This window comes from Chanos chanos, chromosome 6, assembly GCF_902362185.1.
Source record: "Chanos chanos chromosome 6, fChaCha1.1, whole genome shotgun sequence".
Lineage (NCBI taxonomy): Eukaryota > Metazoa > Chordata > Actinopteri > Gonorynchiformes > Chanidae > Chanos > Chanos chanos.
Genome location: NC_044500.1, coordinates 28,956,982 through 28,980,224, shown reverse-complemented (window position 1 = coordinate 28,980,224; position 23,243 = coordinate 28,956,982). Strand labels below are relative to the sequence as shown.

Here is a 23,243-nt window from a genome sequence, read left to right as displayed (position 1 = left end):
CCGGCATGGTGTTGGGATTGCTGTGGAGCGCAGGGACACACAGGGTTCACTGAGGGCACCAGACACAGTGCCAGTCAAGCAGAGAGGGTGGTGCCCAGTTTTATGCCCAGTAAGGGTGCCAGCTGGCCCATGGGACACAAAGACCATAATGTTTGGTCCCAGTTATTTTGTCTCTTTAACTCCTAGTGACCTACGAGTCCTTTGGTCTTTGAGGTGTCACACTGTTTAATTAATCACGTCTATATCTTCTGTGTGGAGAAACTGGTTTTTATCTGCCCTTGTCCTTGAGATGATCCACATCACATTTTTCTGCTCACACACACTTACACACACATTCAGCTAACCAAGTACTGGGACGCACCCTAATAGTGGAATTAGGCATGTTATATAAATGATTGAAGTCTCCCAGCAGAGCAATCCTAACTGTTAACAAAAACACATTGAACAACAACAATAGCTCAGTTCTGGCTTTGCCTTAACACTTTATAAGCTCTCAGAGGAACTTTTTTTCAATATTTGGATTTGATCTGTCGATTGGTCGGCTTTCACAGTGTCTTCACCCTGTCCATCTAGCAAGGCAGCTCTGTTCTATAACACACAGTAATGCAAGATTCACACATGCGCGCGTGCGCACACACACGCACACACACCCAGAGTCACCGGCTTTTTTAATATGCAAACTAAAACATCAGCTTGAAAACACACACACACATACACACTCACAGAAGCACATACACACACACACACACACACTCACAGAAGCACAAAGGCGTCACATCTTTAATATGCAAACTCCAGCAGCAGTGCAGAAAGCACACACTCACACACACAGACACTGGAGCCCCACAGCAGCAGGGGTCATGGCCAAGGCTCAGAGCCTTTGTGCCACACTATAATGGCTTCATTCTGAGTCCCACAGTCTCTCTCTCTCTCTCTCTCTCTCTCTCTCTCTCTCTCTCTCTGTGTCTACACAGAGCCTGTCTTTGTGAGGTAGAGAGCGGACAGAGGCATAGACAAGAGCTCAGATCAAGTGTGTGTGTGTGTGTGTGTGTGTGTGTGTGTGTGTTTGTGCACGCACACGTGTGCATTTGTGAGTAGATATAAGTGTACCATGACAATACATGTGTGCATTGGAACAGGTGTGTACTTTTACTGTGTGTGTGTGAGAGAGAGAGGGAGAGAGAAACTAACAGTCTATCACGTTTCAGCAGGATTTAAAGCATGCATTGTGCTACTCTTTTTCTCAGACTTACAAAGAGCTCAGACACAGACGCTGAACAGCAAAGCTCAAGAGCTTTCAGATGGCCAGGTCGTTAGAATGATTTCTGCGTCTGCCTGGTCCTTTGGCAGCGAAGGACACAGAGCAGATATGACAATCAACCAGAGAACCAAAGGAACCAGAGGAGCTGACTCAGGCCTGCAAGAGCTGTCCTCCATCTGTGGAAAAAGCGAGGGAATGAATAAACGACTTTCCAATTGGCCTCTCATTCTTTCCATTTCAGGTCATAGACAGGATGCACTCTGGACTGCAGCATGATGCAGAGAGAGTAGTTTTTTTTCTCTTTGGGGGAGAACGGAGAGACAGAGAGAAGGAGAAAAAATAAGAAAAGACACATAATGGAAAAGAAAGACAAAGGGACAGGAGAGGGAGAGGGAGAGAGAGAGAGAGAGAGAGAGAGAGAGAGAGAGAGAAGTGGACTAGGGCCAGGGCCTGACTGTTTTTCTCCTGCTCTGAAAACGTGAGTTCGTTGTAATCGGATCTTAATAGGGTGAGATCATTACTTTCCAGAGAAATCAGGGAGAGAGAGAGAAAGATTGAGCAAGTGAGAAAGAGAGAGAGAGTGAGTGAGAGAGGCCACCCTTATCCCCCATCTTTGTACCTCCCCCTCAAAAGAGGCTGTGTTTTTTAACCCCTCCCTCACTGTAGATTGGAGTGAAATCCTCTTTTGACTCACTACTAAAAAACACATGGCAGTTTGGCTCTGCTATTGGGTATAATTTTGGTCATGCTAAGAGCAAAAAAAAGGAAATTCATTTAACTCTGCTTTCACTGTAGACACGTTAGCTCTTTGCACATATTATAACATTATAAGTCAATGTTATGGCCTAACATGGAACAGGATGTCATTAACTAAACATCTCATAAATGAACAAGAATGGCAAAAAGAATATTTCAACTTTTCATAGCAGGAAAAATACCAGATGAAATTACTTCTGAGTTATCAATAAATGTCTGTAAATTATCTATAAATCATCTCAGTCTTTGTGCTTCTCCCTTTCCCTCTCTCTCCCTCTCTCTCTCTTTCTCTCTCTCTCTAGCTATCTATCCACCTATGTATCTCACTAACTATATCCATATCTATAGCTATATATATATATAGTGATAGCTGTATATCCGTGTATACAGTTGAGTACGTTATGTGTAAATACACAGCGCAGTGTGAACAGTGCGAATGTTTCATAGGCTCAGCGCGCCACCTGGTCACCTGGGGAAAAGTAACAGTTGGCCATCAGAATTCACACTTTCTTTGAAGCCTGTGGGAACATGAGTGGAGTGGGGGGGGTGCAGGGGGTGCTGAGTTCTGCCACATGTGACTTGAAAGGCTGTGAAAGATGTCTTATTACTAATCTTCAGACATAAACTGCAGTTTCGTCACCATGAGCTCTTAATTGGGTCTGCTGTTGTTATTAGACAAACACACACATGTCTTTATGTGGGATGGTAAAGTACAGTTAATTGGGAAAATATGTGTGTAAAAGTCTGGCTGGGTTTTTATGACCCTTTTCTCCCTGTCCTCATGACAGTCATCTCTTGTGATCTGCTGGGTTCATTTCAGCAATATGGGCCAGTCATTGGTTAGATTGGCAAAGCCTCAAAACAGGAAATGCAGACCAGGATTGAATCAGTATTTTTTCTTTTTCCTTTTTTTTTTTCTCCCTCCTCATAGGTGCCCACTCTGCCCCAATGACCTCTGGGTAATTCCCTGTCTCCACCCCTGCTCTGGACACCCCCTCCCTACACCCTTTCCTCCTCCCCCCCAAAATGGCGACCTTGTCGGAGCTGGTCTCGGAGGACGTGGATGGAGGCTTGGCTGACGTCGACGCCTGTCTGTTGGAAATCGAGAGGAAGTATGACATCATCCCCGCCGTCATCTGCTCCATGTGCTGCCTCTTCGGCATCATTTACTGCTTCTTTGGTACGACTCGGTCATCATCTAGTCCAACTCACTCTGTCCTTCTCACTCTAGACTGCTTAAAAAGAGAGTCTCTCTTTCAAAACAATCTAAACTTGAAACAGCAGTTACGAACAAAAAGTTCATTTTAGTAGGTTTAGTAGGTTTATATATAGTGTTTGTCAGTGTAGCAGTAGGAGCAGAAGTGATGCTGTGTGACCTTTGCCCTTGCAGGTTACCGTTGTTTCAAGGCCGTCATGTTCCTGTCAGGGCTCATGTTTGGCTCTGTCATCATCTTCCTGCTGTGCCATAAGGAAAGGGTGCTGGACACGCAGCTGAGCGTGGAGGCCAGTGCAGGCATCGGCCTGGGCATCGGCCTTCTCTGCGGCCTGGTCACCATGCTGGTCCGCAGCGTTGGCCTCTTCATGACCGGACTCCTCCTCGGCCTGCTGCTCGCTCTCGCCGCCCTGCTGGTCACGCACCAGTTCTACACTCCGACCACCGTCTGGGTACGAATACGTTTACCTTCCCTCATAGTGTGAGGAAACTAGTTTAATGAATGTGTGGTCTTCCTCAGTCCTGGAGTCTATTAGAAGTTAGTTCTGAAGAATGACTTATAAATGGGAACCTTCATGGCACAGTGGTAAATTACACTGCACACCAGTGCTGAGGTTACCAGTATGAACCTCAGTGTTACCACTAGCTGTGTGGGTTGGGCATCATAAAGAACACAATTAGTCATGTTCTGGGAGTTTTTTTCTCCCCCATCATAGCACCTCAACAACTCCTAGTACCAACAGGTGCAGTGGTGAAATACAATGGGCCCCCACTAGCAGACACAGTTGTAAGCTGGCAGGCAAAAAGAAGCAGTGGTTGACTTGACTTGACTTGTCCTGGGCTTGGCACAGGGTTCCTGCTATGCAGGGATTTACAGTAAGTGGAGGAAATTGGTGATTCCAAATTGGGCATAACAGGGGTAAAAACTGTTCAGTGCACTCAGTGTGAAAGTCTCATATCTATCCCTGTGTGTATGTGTGTGCCGTAGGTGCCACTCGGTGCCCTGCTGGGCTCTGGCATGCTGTGTGCCGTTCTCACTCTGCAGTGGCAGAAGCTCTTCACTGTGCTCTCCACGGCCGTGTTTGGCGCTGCCATCATGACCGTGTGCGCCGACTACTTTGTGGAGATGCTGGCGCTGGCCACGCACGTGTACGACTGCCTGAGGCTGGCACCCGACCCTCCGCCGCTCTGCTGGTACAGCTGGGTCATACTGGGCATCTGGCCCACCCTCAGCATCATGGGAGTACTGGTCCAGTGGAAGCTTACGGCAGAAGGGTTTTCACACACAGAGGGTAAGTACAGACTTTTTTTTAACACCCCCCTCGTTCTGTCCATATGTCAAAAGTTCATTTGATTCCTGTAATCTCTAAAATATGTGATTTCTGTAACCTCTGTCACTGTACTGGCAAATTGGAAATGTTTGGCTTTTGAGTCAGTCAGGAAGCCACTCAGGAACTAGACAGTCAGGAAGATATACTGGTGTATTTTATGAGGGGTTATCATCTTGATAAAGTCTCCCTCTGCCTCACTCTTTCTCTCTTTGTCTCTCTCTCTCTCTCTTTCGTTGTGAGCAGTCATCATCAGTAGAAGGCAGAAGAGGGTGCAGCTCATGAGAATAAGACAGAAGGAGGCCAAGAAGAGGCAGCAGAGTGGAGGTCAGGAGGGAACGTACCGGCGCAAACCCACGCCTGTCAAACGATACGCTGGAGACCTCTTAGCACCGGTTAGTCTCAGATACACAGACGCCAAATCTTGCTCTGACACTATCTTTTAGCCCTATTGCACAAGCAAATGCTTCACAAACACAATTACCTCTTACTATAATGTGTTATTTATTCTATTTTGTTCACATAGCTCCATGCTTGCAAGATGTGACTGCAGTATGTGTTCGCACCACTGTGCTCAAGGAATCTGTCCAACTCAAAGTCTGTGTTTGTGCGGCACTGTGAATATTAAAGCAGAACAGCTGGTTATAGTCATTTCTTCCCCTCTCTGTCTCTCTCCTTTTCTCTCTGTCTCTGTCTCTGTCTCTCTCTCTGTCTGTGCTCCATTTTTCTCTGACACTCAACACTCACAGAGTTATTTGCAGAGTCTGCGGGACCGTCAGATGGGCACAGGCACCTCCCTCAGTAGCCTGGGCACTGCCAACCACACCATGATAGACTTTGACTATGAGACAGGCTCCACCGTGCCCCTCACTTCCACCACACCAGTCATACGCGTCTGAGCACCATGAAAACACCACCTCCCACCCTATCTCCCTCCTTCCCTCCACCCCCCTCCTGTTGTTGTTTTTTTATTCCATGGATCTCCCCTGTAGGGGTAGTCAGCTGTGCTCCACCACACCCAAACATCGTCACTCCACAGATCATGTGTTTAGCAGCTGCCGTTATCAAGGCAAATTTCAGGCAGCCAGAGTGCATTTCTGAATTGGCATACTCCAGTATGGGGTTTTTGGCACTGCATCACTGGCAAATTCTCTACAGAAGAACTGGGATGTTAGCTGTACTCCACCTCTTTTTTTTGGTCTTGAATCAGCAGCTGCCTGAGACAAAGTCCCTGCAGAGTTCTGTTTGAATTGACAATATAGATCTCACCCTTCCTAGCCTGGGCACGATGGGCCCTCTTCCAAACATCCCCTTTTTGTGATAAGTTTTCCCCGTAATACGCGTCACAGCGTGACGCTCCTGTAAGATGGTGAATGAGACTGAAAGGATGAGAGAACGGAGCAGAATGCAATAGCGACAGAGCTCAGACTGAGTTTCTGTTTGTGTGCTGTAACCACTCTGTCTGCACACTCTGGGCCTCTACCCCAGACACTGACAGATTAGTGTGAAAACTGCTTGGGGTCACCTGTAGGCTGTCTTTGTGTGTGTGCGTGTGTGTATGTATGTGTGTGTGTGTGTGTGTGTGTGCGTGCGTGTGTGTTCATACATACATGTTTGAAATAATATGTTTGTCTTATGATGTAAAGTGTATGTGTATCAGGTAATGTGTATGAGATGAGTTGCCTTGAACTGTTTAGACAAAGTAACCGAAATCTTTTTAGACGCAATTATCTGAAGAAGGAAGAAAGCACACACAGATTTACATTGGATGACGATAGTGAAGCCATAAACTGAACCTGGGATCTGATCACAGTGAGGGACTCAATGTTTAAAACACATGTACATACAATATTGTTGTTTTGGTTCTTGGACAAACTTTTCAGTCTCTCTTCAGGTAAACTAGGCAACATTATCAGCACGAATAACATGAATAATTTAAGTTCAGTTGGTGACTTGTTTTCATGATTATACATTAGTGTATTCACACAAGCAATACTAGTATGGCCAATGATAGAAACACATAGGCCACCTTGCAACCTAAAGGGCTAGACTCTACTAATTTTAAGTTCAGAGTTTTTATGTATTATCTATGGAATGCGCAAAACTGCGTAATTGTTTCAGTTTTTTCCCCTTAAATGTGTATTTTCCGTTGAACTGGCGTTACCTGTGACATTGGTAAGGCAGCATTATCCTCAGTGTTGTGTTTTAAACAGCACCCAGCAGCAAAGCAGCCTTCTGCTGAAACATGGGTGTGAATTTTACTGTGCTGATTAGCACCTATGAGCCTGAAGTTGACTGGACAGTTTAGTTGATGTAAAGGAAGTAACCGTTTATGAATCACTGCTTTTTCGGTTGATCAAGAGCTATTGTTCTCAACACTTTTTGTTTGTGTGTGTGTTTGTGTGAGTGAATCATCATACAGTTTGGTGTTATTACAAGGCATAGTAAATTTCACTTGTGTGGAATAATTTATACTGTTACTAACAATGCTAGAATGTTGTGTTTTCTCCTCTTGGACAGATAGAACATAATGAGAACACCATTCACAGATAACTAACGAAAGCATGCTCTTTTTTTTCTATCACAAGGACGGCCCTGACACAACTGTCCTGACTATGTACAGAAACATGTATGTTCATAGGAGATTGTAAAGTTGATTAGAAACTTTAAACAGAAAATACTGCTGGGGGGTCGGGGGTTGTTTATAGACTTGTCATTTTATCCCTCCTCCCCAACGGTTGTCACCTTAGCAGTAACTTGTACCTTATGCAATGAAATAGACACAGAGTGTCTGAAAATGATTCTGCGCCTTGTGATTATTGTGCGTGGACATCCTGTCATGTTGATGGAGCAGCTGAGAGAAGTTTTATAATAGTTCAGATATCAGTCATGGTCACAGGTGGCTGATGTCAAATACGATATCAGATGTTTTCTGACAGCTGAATATCTGGTCTTCATTAGGAGTGTCACATACTTTTGAGTCTGTTTCAAGTAACAGAGGATGATCTGGTGTGTTTTAATTTAAAACGGACAAATAAAATCTTTATTTACAATGTTAGCTGGAAAAATTCGGTCATACTTTTTCAGAAGATGCTCACAGGCAAAAAAACCCCCCAAAAATAACAAGAACAAAAAAATAAAAAAAACAAAAACAAGGAGACATTTCATAAATGAACAAACATGGTTCATTCAGAAATCACCAGTGTCTGCAAAGGTGTTCTGTAGCCTTCCAGCAGACTGAAAAATAAGCAGATCAACTTGCACAAATTGTGCAGCTAATCCAAACTTTACAGCTCATCCTTCTGAGAGTTCCTGCCCTTGGTTTGCTCTGCTGCCTGTTCCAATCACATCCTTGAAACCTCCTTTCTCAAACTTAGTGTAAGCTAAACAATAAGCTTTTAAAACCTGTACATATTTGTGCATCTCATTTTAGTCTTTTGCAATCCAAACGTTTCATTGATTGCAAAAGACTACAATGTTGATTTGTAATCGAGACAGAAAAATTTAATGCCTGGATTGCAATATGCAGCAATGAGGTTATATGAATCATATTAGGTTATATAAATCATATTAGGTTATATGAATCATTACACAGAGGAGTGTGTTACTACATTAGAAAATAACCCTGTCAGAGAAAGAGGCCCCAACCTGGAGTGGCCTCATCTGGTAAAAACAAACTTTTCCTCCAAGAACATACCATATACACACTCTTAAAAAAAAAAGAAAAGAAAAAAGAAGTCCAGCAGTTTATGATACAGCTGTCTGAGAATATAGTAAAACTATCTGTTCCAACTGCAACTCTCTCTCTCTCTTTTTTTTTTAAACTGAATCTCAGAGTAGGTAGAGAAATTTATAACTGAACATGGTGACATGACTAACAGTAAATCTTACACATGAAAAGAACAGATATGCAAGTACCAGTCCTGAAATGAGGGCTCAGTTGCAGTTCTCGGTATAACTAAATTAAAATTCAAAGTACAAGATTTCCTTAATAATATGAACAACTGATTTATTACCCTCTGATCCCTAAAAAAAAATATGTTCTTGGTTAAACTGAACCTATTGTTTGCTAAAACAACATGATCCTTTAATCCAGGAAGGTTAGAGTTAAGCAATGTTTTTAAAATCTCGCTATGTTTGATTAATGTGGAATTGACACGACAAGCCCTCACGCTCTGTCTGTCAGTGCCTTTAACAGTGGTTGAAGTCTCTTAAACAAAAGCAGTGGTGTATTCAAAATGTCCCGCATTTCAAATCTTTTTTTTTTTTCTGAATCCTGAATCCAAGTTACACGTTTCACCAAACGCGTTTTGTTCCACATCTCTAACGTCCCAAAACAGTAAAGGAATATTAACTCACTGCCGCCAGCTGTCATTAAATATGCAGTCTGACACTGTAATCGGATCCGTATTTTGGCAGCGTATTTTGATGAATCTCAAATGCAATCAATATGACAGAGATTCAGCTCTGAAGCATTCGCACAGCTGTCGAATCAGCCTCAACTCTCCCACGATACAAGTTATCTCCTCACTCGGACTCTGTCGCCACCTAGAGGTAGGTTGTTAGCATCGCATCCAGCGCTCTCGCTTGCTGAGCGGGTAACCGGAGTCCACTGTCAGCTGGTCGTTCACGCGCCAGTACTTGTCACCCTTGAAGAAGTAGATCTTACCGTTGGTCCAGGTGAACGCTGCATCAGGATTGGAGGGGACACCAGTGAAGAGGCTGGAGATGGGTTTGGGGTAAATACTCATGTCATTGTACACCAGCTCATCCCATTGCCAGTAGCCAGAGCCCTACAGAGGGAAGAGGTCAGAAAAATGCCCAAATGATGTACCGCCATATAATTCTGATGGAACATGATACTTCAGTTGGACAGAAAAAAAAATAAAAACCTAGAGGTTTAGACCTTAGTATATCATCACATTAGTATATCATTACAGTGTAAGAGTGTATTGGTTTGTTTGATTATTGTAAATGAGCATTATTGAATCAGAAATGAAGCAGACTATATAAATGGAAGGCTCCCAGTGTTAGCATCACATGGGTTAAAAACTCATAAACAACCACTTGTTAGGTCTGGAAAGGTAGCAACTGACTGCCTAGTTAATCAAATGTGTTAAACGTTTTTTTTCTTTTTCTTTTCCCTCCAAGAAAACTTATTTCTGAAAATGTTCAAACTGACTCGGTCAGTCAAATTACCTTGAAAAAGAAAAGTTTCTTGTTTCTCTCCAAGTACAAGGCTGCATCGATGTTAGGAACAAGTCTTTTGAGCTCTTTGGGGTATCCGTAGTCAAGTATGAAATTTGTATACCTCCACACTTTGCTTCCTGAGGCAGATGGATAAATGGAATGATGAAAGGAAATGAAGAGATACAGTAATACATTTGATACAGTAATACATTTCAGTCCATGTAAAACATCCAGTGATGCCAAGTTTACAACATTTACTTAACAGAATGCTATTGTGATGCATTATACTTGTCAATGACAGCAGACCTCTATATAACAGTTCCAATGACAATGAAAAAAATCATACAGTTCCTCTTTTGAATGAAACACTTTGAAGATTTTCTGCTAGCACAAAACAGTTACTATGACGAGAAGATGATAAGGGTAGATTGCCTTTAAAGAAGTAGGTTTTGTTTGTTCTCTGGGAGTGCACAGCTGCATTGATGTTCCCTGGCAGTCCTTTCCACAAGAGGTTGATCTTGACTGGTGTGTTGTATCCCAAGTCCGATACTGTCCACATGTAGTCCCCACTAAAGGCAAAGGTTTTACGCCAAGGACCTAGTGGGTGTGCCAAAAGACATCATTTAATTTAAAAATACCTTTGGATGGTCCTTTAAACCAATGCTAAATAAACTTGGTTATGTTTATTCTGCCTGTGGGTACTGATTTTGGGTAGGCTGTGTAGGTTTTTATTACCCAGCATAACTGCATCCAATCTGGCATCACAAGGATTTGGGACATCTCCCTTTGGAGTAGGAGTGGTGAAGGAAGAGGGTACATGGTTATTATCATCACTGTCTGTGACAGAGTCTCGTGTACCTGTGAAAGAGCAAAGGGGGGGGGGGGTTAAGAAGTGCAAGAAGAGATTAAACTAAGTGCATGCAGAGGTGGAAGAGGAGAACTTTTAGAGGTAATCTTATCTAATCTTATCTGTGACAGCGGAAATAAAAAACAAACAAACAAACAAACAAACCCCCAAAAACAAGTATACTTACGTAAACTTTAAGTGTGTAATGTTTTTCCCCCATGCTTAAATTGTAACAAGAGTATTCAAGTTGTTGTGTTATTGCATTATTTTGTTTTGTTACTTTAGTTTTGTTATTTTGTTACCAAAATCAGATACATTTTATATGCACTCCATATCATATTCAAAATCCTTCAAAATATGTTTTCTAACATATTTTGATTCCATTGGAAATTGTGCATGTGCTTACTCCCACAAGTCACAGATGTCGGCAGTGTTGATTTAAACCATCAGACGGTCTCAGAGACATAATCACATGACTCACCATAAAGGGCCTGGATGCCTCTGATATCATCTGGGTGCAATTTGAAGTTGGCACGGTAACCGGTATAGTGAGCCGCCATCAGTGCGCTGCTGTATTCGGAGTGACCCAGACCAAGAGCGTGGCCTATCTCGTGGGCAGCCACAATGCGCAGGTTGGAGCCATAATATTTGCCCTCGGTCCAGTACTCGTCTGAATCGAAGTGGATGAGTCCTGACGGGGGAGCCTCTGCATGAGCAAGCACATGGCCTGCAGGCAAAACAATGCAACACATCACAAGACATTCAGCTAGCATGACCTACAATCCTTTATAATGGCCCTTTTAGTACAGCTTAAGGCACCAGATGTGATTATGTGATAATGTCTCTCATCACCATTAATTACTACAAACAACACAAAGACCTATGAATAGGTAATCATTGTGTGATCTGTAGTTTGTATTACCATACAGTTTGATACTACCACTGGTACCCGGTATTAATGGACTTCACAGTGCCACAACCACGTAAAATACAAGCATATTTCATGGTGAACTTAGTGTAAAGTGTTCCTTAATAGCCGTAGTTCAAATGAAGGTGCTGTTGTTAAGTATTTGCCATATTTCTATAAGATCAAAAGCATTTCTTACATAAAGTGGCTATAGTATGTTACATTCCTCTATGTAAAGCCTTTATGTAGAATAGAATAGAATAGAATAGAATAGAATAGAATGATCTTCCACCAGGGAGGATCTGAGGATATTTGCACCATAATTACTAAGCAACCACTGTTATGGAGAGACAGTGAGCTCAGTTCCTGTTCCTCTGAATGGATTCCAAAACTTTCCTCTCCAGTTGCTGGAAACAAAATATGCTCTCCTTTGCTTGTCTTTCTTACTACAGCATGACTTTTAAGAGGTACTTATTTCTCCCATGTATTTAGTATTTTTGGCCATCTCAGGGGAACATCTTATGAACACAGCCAACTAAACAGGGTTATGGGGCAGCAGCTGGAGAGAAACATTCTAAAACATTTTTAAGGTACAAGAATTTCATAGATGGAGAGTACCATCTCTGCAAACATACAAAAAGAACACAAAGTATGCCAGCATATAGGATATGGAGCAGTTGAGCTTTGTCTGCAAAGGAATAATTCAAATACAGACAGAAAACAATAACAGGAAGTGTGCTGATTCATCAGGTCAGACAAACATCCTGAGACTCACCTCGTCCGTCAAAAGGCGACAGACACTTGTCCTTCCCATGGAACGAGATCCTAATGTCAGCATAGCCATTGCTGACCTCTTTGAATCTCAGTGGAGTGATGTCACTCCAGTACTTAAACGCAGACCGGATGGCCCTCTGGGTGCCTGCCTTCCCCAAATCCGGGGTGTAGTTGTAGATACGGTAGGTTAAGCTGCTTTTTCGCCAAGTCCCTAGAATGCAAATTAAGACGCCATGACATTGATAGTGTGGTACGTGTCTGAGTTAAAAATGCCTTTGTGCAAATTGCTGACTGTGAACAGGTTTGTTCTTGTTGATGGGAGGCAGTGTCTATGGGGTGAACTGAGGTCTTTTTTTTTACATTGAAAGCTCACTAGAGCGTATCTTTCCACTCCTGTGTGTGACACCCCTCCAGATGACATTGGTGAAAACCAAAGTGGGTTAAAGCAGATTTTGTTTATAGCGCTGTGGGTTTGTACACAGTTGTGGAATTTCACTGCTCACATGCGCACATTTTGAAAAGAAATGGACAATTAAGGAAAATGGGTCAGTGGATTCAGTGAGTCATTTCCAATGACAAACCAGATCCTTGATGTTCTTCCCTCTCCAGCCTAATAAACCCTCTTTCGAAATGATGAGTGACCAGTGAAACAACTGATGACTAGTTACATGACTTAGCTTGTATTTGGCACTTTACTCAAGGGCTCTCTTTTTTATGATTCATCATCCTCAGAGTTACAAAATTTCCTTGACCTCTTTAATTTACGACCTGGTTCTCTACATCCTGAGGATCTCAGCAAGAGCAATGGACGAATATTAGTGCCAAGCTCACAGATTGATGCCAACAAGCTATATTATAAAGAGGATCAAAAGATCGCAGTCACTATGCAGTGGAATTTGCTCACCACCAAACCGTCTGTATTTCATGAACTTCTGGTTGAAAGTGTCTTGCAGTCCACATCGTGGCTGTCTCATTTTCGTCAGTGTGGCATTATCAATCTTTCCTGAGATTGGCAAACCTGACACTCTCTGAAAGACCCTAATGGGAAGAACACAATGATGATGAGATGACTTACACAATTTGAGCAGAATATGCATGAATAGTTAGTGCACCTGACAACTTAAAACTTTCTTTGTGGACCTATTTTGCTAATCATGGTTTAATTATGTCTGAAATCTGTATGTAATTTGTACAGCAAAGTCTAGACACTGCATAAAAACATCTTAGTCAAATGTTTGTAGTCTTCCTTGTACGCTTGAGGTGTTTTTTTGTCGCTAGGTATTTACCTGAGGGCTTCCTCAACAGCGTCATCATTCAACGGTCCCTGTTCTTCTGGATCCACTTGGTTATCGAGGTAGCCAAATTGTCTGAGATAAGACTGAAACAGCGACAGACATATAGTCGTAATTTATTGTGCATAAATTCTAAGAGAAGTACTAATAGCTTAAATCACACAAAGAATCAGCTGCAAAAAAACACTAAACGTAAATGGAAATAAAGCCATCGCTGACAGTTGGAAAGAAAGCCATTCATGCTCATGAAACTGGAATACAATGCCGCCAGAAATGCTGCCATGTTAATCAGCACATTTCACGGGCAGTAAATTTGTTACAGAAACTTGTCAGAGCAAGTCGCAGAATTTTGAACACACTGTCCAAACTACATACAGACAGACACAAAAAAGATTCCCCAAAACAACTTCGGGTCTCACCACTGCCTCGGTGACTTTGTTTCTTCTGTTCGGCACAACAGCAGACTTTACGCACAGCGCAGTAGTCAAGCACAGCAGCACCTGTAGCAAATACCTCATGGTTACAAAGCAACAAAAGACGAATGTTTTTCCAACGGTGGGGAAAGTGGAGTATGTTCCCTTTATTAAGCTATCGCTTCGTAAAGAACTGTGTCTCTGCAGTCCCTGCACACAGTTCTGCTCCAAGTTTCGTGCGTCTCGACGGTTTATATGTTATGAAGACTGTGTGAGTCACTGCCAGTTTGGAGAGGTTGTGATGCACTTCCGAAGAATGCGGGCCAAAAAGGGACTGAACGTGCCGCCCGCAGGGACTGCAGCTGGTTTTCTCAAACTCTGCACCCTACACCTACTCCCTCTTCACTCATAAAACTCTCCTCTCTAGTTCATGAAGAGGAGTAATCCGGTTGTCCGAACGAAAATGTAGAAGCAACGCTTCTTTTTTTGCAATGGGCTACTTTTTACATTTTGAGTTGTACCAAAATGATATCGTTACCCCACATGAAGTGGTTAAGTAGACAACGCATTGAGTTTTTGGGACGGGACCAGGTTTTTGTCGGTGAGAACTAGAAAAACCCCTCAAACGTCAGTGCCTCATGGGTTCCAGGCATCACAAACCGCAATTCGGTTAATATTTACCATGTGGCAGAGAGAGGTCTTGACACTACAGTCGGTCCCTGTGGAAAGCTAAAGCAAACCCATCTGAGTGCCAAACCAACTGGCGTTGATAATAGGATTAAATCCGTTTGGACCCACATGTTATGACTAGCTGGAAGGGCATGGAAAATCTGTGCTGCCAGCGTGAGAAGCTACGTCCTTACAGGGTTCACCACATACATCAAACAGGCACATTTATTAAATTTAGGAGTATTGTTGGCTATTTCAGGTAAAATTCGGTATCACCGAAGAATACATAACAGTGTAGACTATATATATAGCGTTTATCAGTGATTGGGTATCTTGCACAGTTAACATGTGAGTATGATACACCCAGATGCAGTGTAATTACAGTAACATATTCCTTGAGGAATTCTGTTGAAGAGTAAAATGCACAACTTTCATAATATGAAACAGCAATTGTAGTTGTGAAAAGGTTACGTTTTCAATATTTATTTAAAAAAGAAAGAAAGTCTAAAAAGTCTAAGATGCACCACAACCCGGTGGGGAAAAAACAAACATTAGGACAACTTTCCATGCAGTAATTCTGAAAAGAAGAAGTGATTTCTAAGATTATCGCCAGCGTTAACACACCCTCACTTTGAACTCAAACCTCAGGACTCCTGCATTCTTTGCTGATACTGTAAAACAACTTCCCCTCTGCAGCATCCAGATTGCACAGCCGTAAATTCTTGATTATACCACAAAGTCCAGACTTGCCAAAATATGACACAGTTAAAGGAAAGTTTAGTGTGTGAAAAAATTCTGGTTGGAGCCACTGTGTGAAAATGCAGCAAATGTGCTGATGTTGTGGTCAGATGGTTGCGATTGCCTTTTTCAGTGCAGTCTGAGACTCAGGCTGGATTTGTGACTCTGCTCCTATATGACCACGGGCGGACAACAGTTTAAACTAGCCATTCCAGGGGAAGCAGTCTTACTTTACTTCAAACGACGCTTGAGTAGAAAATAAACAGCAGAGAAAGCGTACGACTCCACACGTGAATCATTCCTTGTATGTGTATTTGCAGGTGAAGGCACGCTAAGAGTGAGTGTTCAGTGATTAAACTGGATTGTTGAGGTCCCCATCCTTTGCCAAAAAATGGGTCAAGGCCTCTTTTAAGAAATTAGAGGAGCTTCACTTCATCTACATCTTGGGTAAATCCTTCACTCGACCTTGATATACAACATCTACATCCTGGGTAAATCTGTCACTCGACCTTGATATACAACATCTACATCCCTCATAATTTCCCATAAACAAACATCATGTACTGGGAAGCTTCTGAAACAAGTCATTTCTACTGGTGATGAAGTCAGCAAAATTTGCATTTTAATTTAGTCTCTTTCCAGTGTGAATAATGGTTCTGTTTTTGTATGAATTCAGCTGTTTTGAACAATCCAATGAAAAGACCTACACTGTTTCATTTCCTCCTTCCGATTTAAATAGCTGAGTTCTGAGAGAAGTGGGTCATTTGACTGTTGACATCTGATCAAAACTGCTCCAGTCTTCAAACTCTCCCAAACGGGACTCATCCTACGCACATTCCGTCATTTCTGTTAAAGTTGTTTACGACATTAAACCTCAGGATGAATGAACAAAAGGACTGAAGGTTAATGAAAAGGTCATTTCCTCCATGACTACTTGTTTTTTTTACTGTTACAAAAAGACTCATTGCACTGTCCATGTAACACCAAACTCCATAAACATTTAATGATATCATTTCTGTTTCAGCATGATGAGTCTTTATGTGTCACTGCAAGGATGTGACTCTGGACTTGACTCTCATGGTTTACACTTGGGACTTACTGTAGCTTTTACTGTTTGTGTTATCCGGTATAAACAGTCATGATAAGTATTTTTGGTGAACACTGAAGGCCTGTAACTAATGTGTAATTCTATAATATGCAGTGTAATTCATGTAAAAATCTGTAATTAATGTAGGCTTTGGTGACAAATGGACAGTTTTATGTCCAGCACGTACTTTCATAAGTTTCTTTGGGCTCTTGCAGAAAACTTATAACACCATTGTTTGTTGATTTAAGTTTTTTTGTTTTAAATACTAAATAATTTTATTCCAGACAGCTTTCATCCATCTCTATATACTTATAGACCATTTATATGACTACGAATGAAATGATTTTGAATCGGCGTAAGAATTTTCTAAGTATTTCTTGACAGGTTGAGATAATGTTCCTCTTGATGGAGGGGATTTCTGTAGGACTCTGACATTTTGTAACATACTCATGCATGGTTGAAGGAGGTACCCACTGTGTGATTTTTGTTTTGTTTTGTTTTGTTTTCTGCTATCTCTCCGTGCTCCATGGTAATGAACTATGATACACTTCACATTCCTTGGCCAGTTTGTCTGACATGAAGACAAGTCAGACTCCCTTTTCTCATCTACAGACAGTTCATCACTGACTACTATCCTCTGCAGCCTAGTTTACAGGTGTTTAGTAAGGGACTGTTCCCCGGGGTGTTAAATTACCCTGTCTATCACATTATGACAGAGCGTGTCTGGGGAGAAGACAGTGTGAGAGGATGAAAGGGCTGATGTAACTTGTTCGTCTTATCTTGAAATGAACTGTCAGCAAATTTCACACTGAAAACTCTCTCTTGCTTTTTAGCCAACTCTCCACCCTCAGGGTTTATAATGAAAATTATAAAATGTGCAGAGTTGGAGAATTCTAATCTTATATCTGGCAGCGTCACCACATACATGCTTCTTTGTGCATTTTCCCTCTGCTCTGTAGTATCTATGTAACAAGTTTTCTCCCCTTTATCTGCCCTCTGACTACCTCTCTGTTTCAGTATGTCCTCCCATTCACTCTCTGACAGCTGGTATGGCTCAGTTGCTTGCAGGAAACAGTTTCTGCTTACTCAAAACCCAAGTCATCGTCACACACACACACGCGCGTGCGCGCACACACACACACACACACACACACACACACACACATCTGTACAAAATTTTTGTTTGGTTTGGAGAAATAGCTGCTGTCTGGGAAAATCAACAGCATGAGACATCTGTTGATATTTTGGGTACTGTGATGTAAAACTTTGACTCATCATTGTGATATGATTTAAACGGATCTCTGTTATCTCCACAACTGTGTTATCTGATACATTCAACAGGCCTCGTGTTTTCTAGGTCCTGTTACCTGATGTACACTCTCTAGTGTCTGAGAGTGGCTTGCAAGTGGAATAAGTTTAACTTATTTTTAATTAGGGAGGTGGGACAAATGCAGACAATTATATATAGAGCAAACAAAGCATTGGATGTGAAATAGGTATTTATAGGAAATTAGCAGAACCATTTAAATGAGCCAATATGTATATTTAACAAGTGTTTTATGATCCAGGTTCATTTGAAATTCTGATACCAATAAGATTTAGGAGAAGAAATGACCATAAAGCAAGTACATCTACAGCAACCAAAGCACATGAACATATCAACTAAAAAAAAAACCCATCTTACAGAACTTGACTAGACCCCTCCTGAGTTATGGCAACAACTGTAGTCTGTTCTTGACAGAATCACGTATTATATCTATAGAACAAAATAATCTGACAGAATGGAACAGGGCAATTAAAAAATTGATCCATCACAGTAAAATGAACTGAAACAAACCAGCCATATGAACATTGCTCTGAGATGAAAAGGGCATAGCCTCATATGAAAAGATACAATTAAAAAAAACAAAAAACATATAGCCATAGCAAGTGGTCAGTAAGATAGTTGTGACATACAGTTGTGGTTAAACTTTTCAAACATATAAAGAAACTGAAGTCCTTAAATACCTTTGTGTTAATTCAAATATTAATTACTTTACAATGCCCTCTTAAATTAAACATTTCACCTTTTCATCATCTATACAACTGTGTAAACATTATTTTTTGACATCAAATGTCAAGTCAGAGTTCATTTAAGCTTTAATAGACAGCTTAAATGCAGTATTCATAGCACTGGGGAAAACAACAACAACATCAACAAAAACTCCATGCTGTATGGACAATGTATACATAGTATACACACTGGCTCTGCTCACATCATCTTCTGAAATTTGGACACAAGGATGATGTAACAGCAGTTTTTCTTTGGCATTATTGTAAACAAAATTCTCTCAGATGAATACACCATAAAGAGAGGCAAAAATGCTCTGATTTCCAAAAAAAGAGAGAGAATTTATTAAAAATGTAAAAATGTAAATAATAATAAAAAAATAAAAGTAAAAAAGTAAAATTAAATTAAATGAAATAATATAAATAAAATAAAATAAAATAAAGAACAACACTACAAGCTTATAAATAGGTGAATAAAGAAAATCAGTGGCTTAAAAGTTTAGAACAGTGCAGGAAACGTCACAGGAGTCAGGCTGATCGTTATGACGACACACAGAGTTAATAACAGTTCTCTACTGCATCCTCGAGCTCCAGGCAGAGGTCCTCCGTGCTTTTCTTAGGATCCAGCTGAAGCTGAAACTCATCATAGTAACCCAAGAATTCGTTCATCAGCTCGTCAAAGTCATACTTGGTGGGCGAACAACTGGCAGCAGGCTCTGGCGCTGATGTCAGATTCGGCTCCCACACCTTGTTCCGTGCGGACGTACCAACCGCAGAGCTGTAAGACAATAAAGAATATGGAAATCTTATAATGGAAAGAAAAAAAAATGACCACAGAAACAATCCGGTTGATCTGTGTGGGTAATGACCATCACGTTTTTTGTCCCCTCCATTTGATAATAACTTCTTCATATGTCTTCACTGAGAGAATTTTGAAAAAACTTCACTTGCTAAAGCAAGTGGTGTTCATCTGTCTTACCTCTGAAGTTCACAGGCAGGATACATCTGGACCTTCACAGGCTGAATGTTAGTGCCTGACCCTGTAGTAGCCATGGGTGAAGCCGGGAACCTCTGATAGTCATGCATTTTTGTCTTGCAGGGTGATGTTGACAGCTAGGAAATAAATAAAAAAATACATAATCCTGTAAAACACATCACATACACACATAACCATGATCATCAAGAGTCTCAGTCTCACCTCAGCCACACGTTTGCAAGGTGGCTCTTGTGACTGCTCTGCCTGCTCAGCAGGGGCAGTGTTGGGTGTCCTTAGAGCCATAAAAACAAGACACTGACTCTCTCCTGCTTTCTTCTTTTTGCCAGGTTTCACCTGAGTAACTTGTCCCACTAAAGTGAGCTTCCGTTTCACTTGTTTTTTCACTGAAATGAATAATGAACACACTTACACAACTAAGCATGTGGGTAAACAACACATTAATGAACAAAAGAAAGAAATGAAACTTAATATACTTAGAAACTTTAGCACAACCGATCCTGGTTTGAACGTATCTCTCTTTGTGTACAGTGCCTCAGTATTCCAAACGGTCTTGCAGCTAAGTACTCACTGATCTTTCCAATGTACCTTTAGTTCTCCTAACTGGGTCTCGGGAATTCTTCAGGGCTTTCTTGGCTTTCTTTGGCCATGGTTCCCCAGGGAGAGTGACTGTAGGAACATCCTCCTCCTCCTCCACTCTCTGGACAGGGACCATCACACCTGATGTTGTTCTTGGTTTTGGGGTTGGGCTGTTGACAGGGGAATTTTCCCTGGCCATCTCTTGGGATGAACTCTGCTGGTACATATCAGCAGGAGCAGGTGAAGCTGCCTGAGGTTGGGGCGTGGTGCACGGCAAAACAGAAGACTCTGGCATTGCAGAGGCTTCCCGGACCGGCCAGACTACTGCCTGTGTGACTACTGGGCGTCGGATTATGGTCGGACGCTTCTTCACACGGGGTTCACCACCAGGCTCAGTAGCAGACTGAGCCGAATTATTAGACCGGGCGGTGACGGCTGCTTCCTCCAGCCTCTGTTGCCGGAGTCTTTTGTCATGCATGATCTCCTCAAAGGTCTTCACCCTAAAATCCTGTGAATTCCCATTCCTATTTACTGGCCCAGTGTGCAGTACTGGCTTCTTGGGAATTCCATTACTGGCTACCGGGCTCTTGTCATTGGAGTTTTCCTGGACCTGAGCTTGGATCCTCACTATTGTCCTCTTGAGGGTGATTTTTTGGATTTTGCCGGAGTCGGCAGTCGTTTTCGCAAAGTCTGATGCCCTCAACTGACGACCCTCTCTGTTTAAGCTCGTAGTCTTTTTAGTCAAGACCAGGCTCTCATCCACAGAGTTCAGGGCTGAAGGTCAAAATATACCAAAAGAAAAAAAAAAAGAAAAACAATGTGCAGTTGAAATATGATGGACAAATGGCAATTAATATGGAATAACTGGAAGTACTATAAAGGTTTGGTGGAAACACCGCCGTACCTTTCTGAGGCAGCAGACCTGCATACCCCTCAGGACTACCCTTTATCTCTCCAAGTCCCTCAGGATGGCTGTGCCCTAGGGGCAGGCCACTATTTCTGGGGATTACCTGAAATGAAATGATAAAAATAAAAATGATTTAGCACTGTTATAACTGCTATGGCTAATTCTGTTATGTGAGCAGACCATTCTCAGGCCGTCTTTAAGGTCTCTGCTGTCTAGATATTCCTCCTCACCTCCGTGTCTTTTGAAGGATGGTAGAAGATACAGTCATTGCTGTAGGTGGACATCTCTGATCTCTGCCAGGCAGCCAACGGGAGAACATTCTTTAGTTTCAAGTTTACGTTAGCGCATGGACATTGCTTTATCTTTTATTTCAAACATAGGTTTTAATTTGAAAATGTACATCTTTTGAGGAACGCAATCAACAACACACCGTTAATATTAGTTCTTATTGCATTTTATATTACAGATAATGAATACGAGTTACACATTTATTCTACGGTAATCTGACATACGACAATAGCGATTGTATACATTTTCAAAAGATAAAAAAGTGTCGGATATTAGATAAAAAGTTATTCATAAATCTTCATCAAAATTGTACATACATGTGTTTCCACGTTCAGGACGACGTACAAACGCGAAAATATTCAGCAAAGAGCAGCGATATAGTTCTTTAAGAGATTGAATATTTCTGTCTTTCGTGAACATTTCCACTGTAACAAGGCATATTTTAGAATTTTTCGGACTGTTGCGTGTACTTTATCCATGGCAACGCAAAACATATTGGCCCGAAATCTGTCAGAAGGCATTTCTTAAAATTTAAACCAAAACAGCTCATCGTTAAGCCTTGCTACGATATTAGCAGGGTAGCAAAGAGAAACCTACCATAAATGGCGACAACCTGATTATGTTTATATCAAAATGACATTAAAAATGTCAAAGAGTTCACCAGAACACTAACTCAAAATCAACGACAATAATAGCCCAAATACAGCTTTACAAGTAAAGTGGTAGAGAGAGCGAGGGGCAAATTTTGGGGAATGATTTGGACCAATTAACTGAGGCCTAAGTACAACAGAGTCGATAAAATGCATATGAAGTGAAAATTTGAGTGTAGATTTTATAAAAGTGAGTCACGATTCATAATTAATCACCTCTTTGTTTTTTCATCATCTAATCTATCACATAAAAAACTGTTAAAATAAAAAATAGAAAAACCCCCAAGTGAACAAAAAACAAGTCAAAAAAACAAAGTGGTATGTAATCAAGTTATTTTATTTCTTAAAGGGGGATTTGATTTATTAATCACTCTATGTAGGAAATCTTGCTTCTTCCGCCTCGTTATTGTTTAATATGACTGAGACCTCATTTGTTGTTCACGTGAGCAGTTTTGTAGCTTCCGATTCTCAAGGCTAAATGTCACAAGAAAGTTCTGCGCACTGATGCTCAATTTTTTTACTTCCGCCTTGTCTATCATTTTATTCACGTACAAGTAATTTTTGTAACTTCGACCTCATTTATTGTTGACATGGGTATTTTTGTAACTTCTGCTTCTCAGGACTAAATGTCAGTCAGAAAGTTCTGCACACTGACGCAAACCATGTGTTGCGATCTAGAATTTATATAGGGACTGTAATAACTATAATAGTTCAAAATATCCAAGAGTCTTTCGTTTTGTTTTCTCTTTTATGTTGTTGACTATTCATTGGTTGTTTTATTGGCTCCATTAGTCTTTGGAATGTTAAGATGATGGCATGTGATGTTGCGAGCGAGACAATTTGAGTAACAACGTAACTTCAGCCAGTTAAAAGAAGTCGTTATCAGTTTGTGTGACTAGAAGTGTACCTGTGGTGAAAAAGTGCAGTGAACGTGAGAGGAAAATGTGTTTTTCTTTAAAGCCGAACTGTAGCAATAAAGTTGCCAAAAGAAAGAACGTCTGGATTATTTTTTCAAGGGGGCAACACATGTTATCTAGGGAGCACTTTACACTAACGTGTGTGTGTGTCTGCTGAGTGAATTTCCCAGAATGCATACAACACACCCCATTCACCCATTGAAGACAGAAGCAGTAGACAATAGCGCATTTTTGGCTCTTTTAATGTATAATGACAAAAAAATGGTTGCACAAACAAATGTCAAATGTGACATTTTGCATTAAACAGTGTCACTTTCTTGCAAAGAATTACAAAGTACATGGTACCCAGTTATCCTCTAAGAGAACACGAGCACCGGCAAGTGT

General features: G+C 41.3%; 2 protein-coding genes across 2 annotated transcripts; one reads left to right on the top strand and one right to left on the bottom strand.

Annotated features, from left to right (window-relative positions):
* The first annotated feature begins 3,043 nt into the window (after positions 1 to 3,043).
* Positions 3,044 to 5,457, top strand: LOC115814919 (transmembrane protein 198-like). Its single transcript, XM_030777890.1, has 5 exons — positions 3,044 to 3,197; positions 3,408 to 3,682; positions 4,219 to 4,522; positions 4,805 to 4,953; positions 5,308 to 5,457. Exons 1-5 carry the CDS (start codon positions 3,044 to 3,046, stop codon positions 5,455 to 5,457), a joined length of 1,032 nt encoding a protein of 343 aa, XP_030633750.1.
* A 3,663-nt stretch (positions 5,458 to 9,120) lies between these two features.
* Positions 9,121 to 14,086, bottom strand: mmp19 (matrix metallopeptidase 19). Its single transcript, XM_030778229.1, has 9 exons — positions 13,988 to 14,086; positions 13,563 to 13,654; positions 13,181 to 13,314; positions 12,278 to 12,487; positions 11,077 to 11,322; positions 10,484 to 10,606; positions 10,181 to 10,345; positions 9,758 to 9,885; positions 9,121 to 9,351 (listed from the first exon to the last, which is right to left on the bottom strand). The coding sequence occupies exons 1-9, from the start codon at positions 14,084 to 14,086 to the stop codon at positions 9,121 to 9,123; spliced, it is 1,428 nt and encodes a 475-aa protein (XP_030634089.1).
* Between the last annotated feature and the right edge of the window lie 9,157 nt (positions 14,087 to 23,243).

What these genes read in the sequence shown, in the direction of transcription:
- LOC115814919 (XM_030777890.1), top strand. Translation starts at nt 3,044, where the DNA reads ATGGCGACCTTGTCGGAGCTGGTCTCGGAGGACGTGGATGGAGGCTTG. An exon ending in CATCATTTACTGCTTCTTTG is followed by an intron (nt 3,198 to 3,407) that starts GTACGACTCGGT and finishes TTGCCCTTGCAG; the next exon opens with GTTACCGTTGTTTCAAGGCC. An exon ending in AGGGTTTTCACACACAGAGG is followed by an intron (nt 4,523 to 4,804) that starts GTAAGTACAGAC and finishes CGTTGTGAGCAG; the next exon opens with TCATCATCAGTAGAAGGCAG.
- mmp19 (XM_030778229.1), bottom strand. Translation starts at nt 14,086, where the DNA reads ATGAGGTATTTGCTACAGGTGCTGCTGTGCTTGACTACTGCGCTGTGC. An exon ending in AGGCATCCAGGCCCTTTATG is followed by an intron (nt 10,607 to 11,076) that starts GTGAGTCATGTG and finishes GCTCTTTCACAG; the next exon opens with GTACACGAGACTCTGTCACA. An exon ending in AGAAACTTTTCTTTTTCAAG is followed by an intron (nt 9,352 to 9,757) that starts GTAATTTGACTG and finishes TTCCCTCTGTAG; the next exon opens with GGCTCTGGCTACTGGCAATG.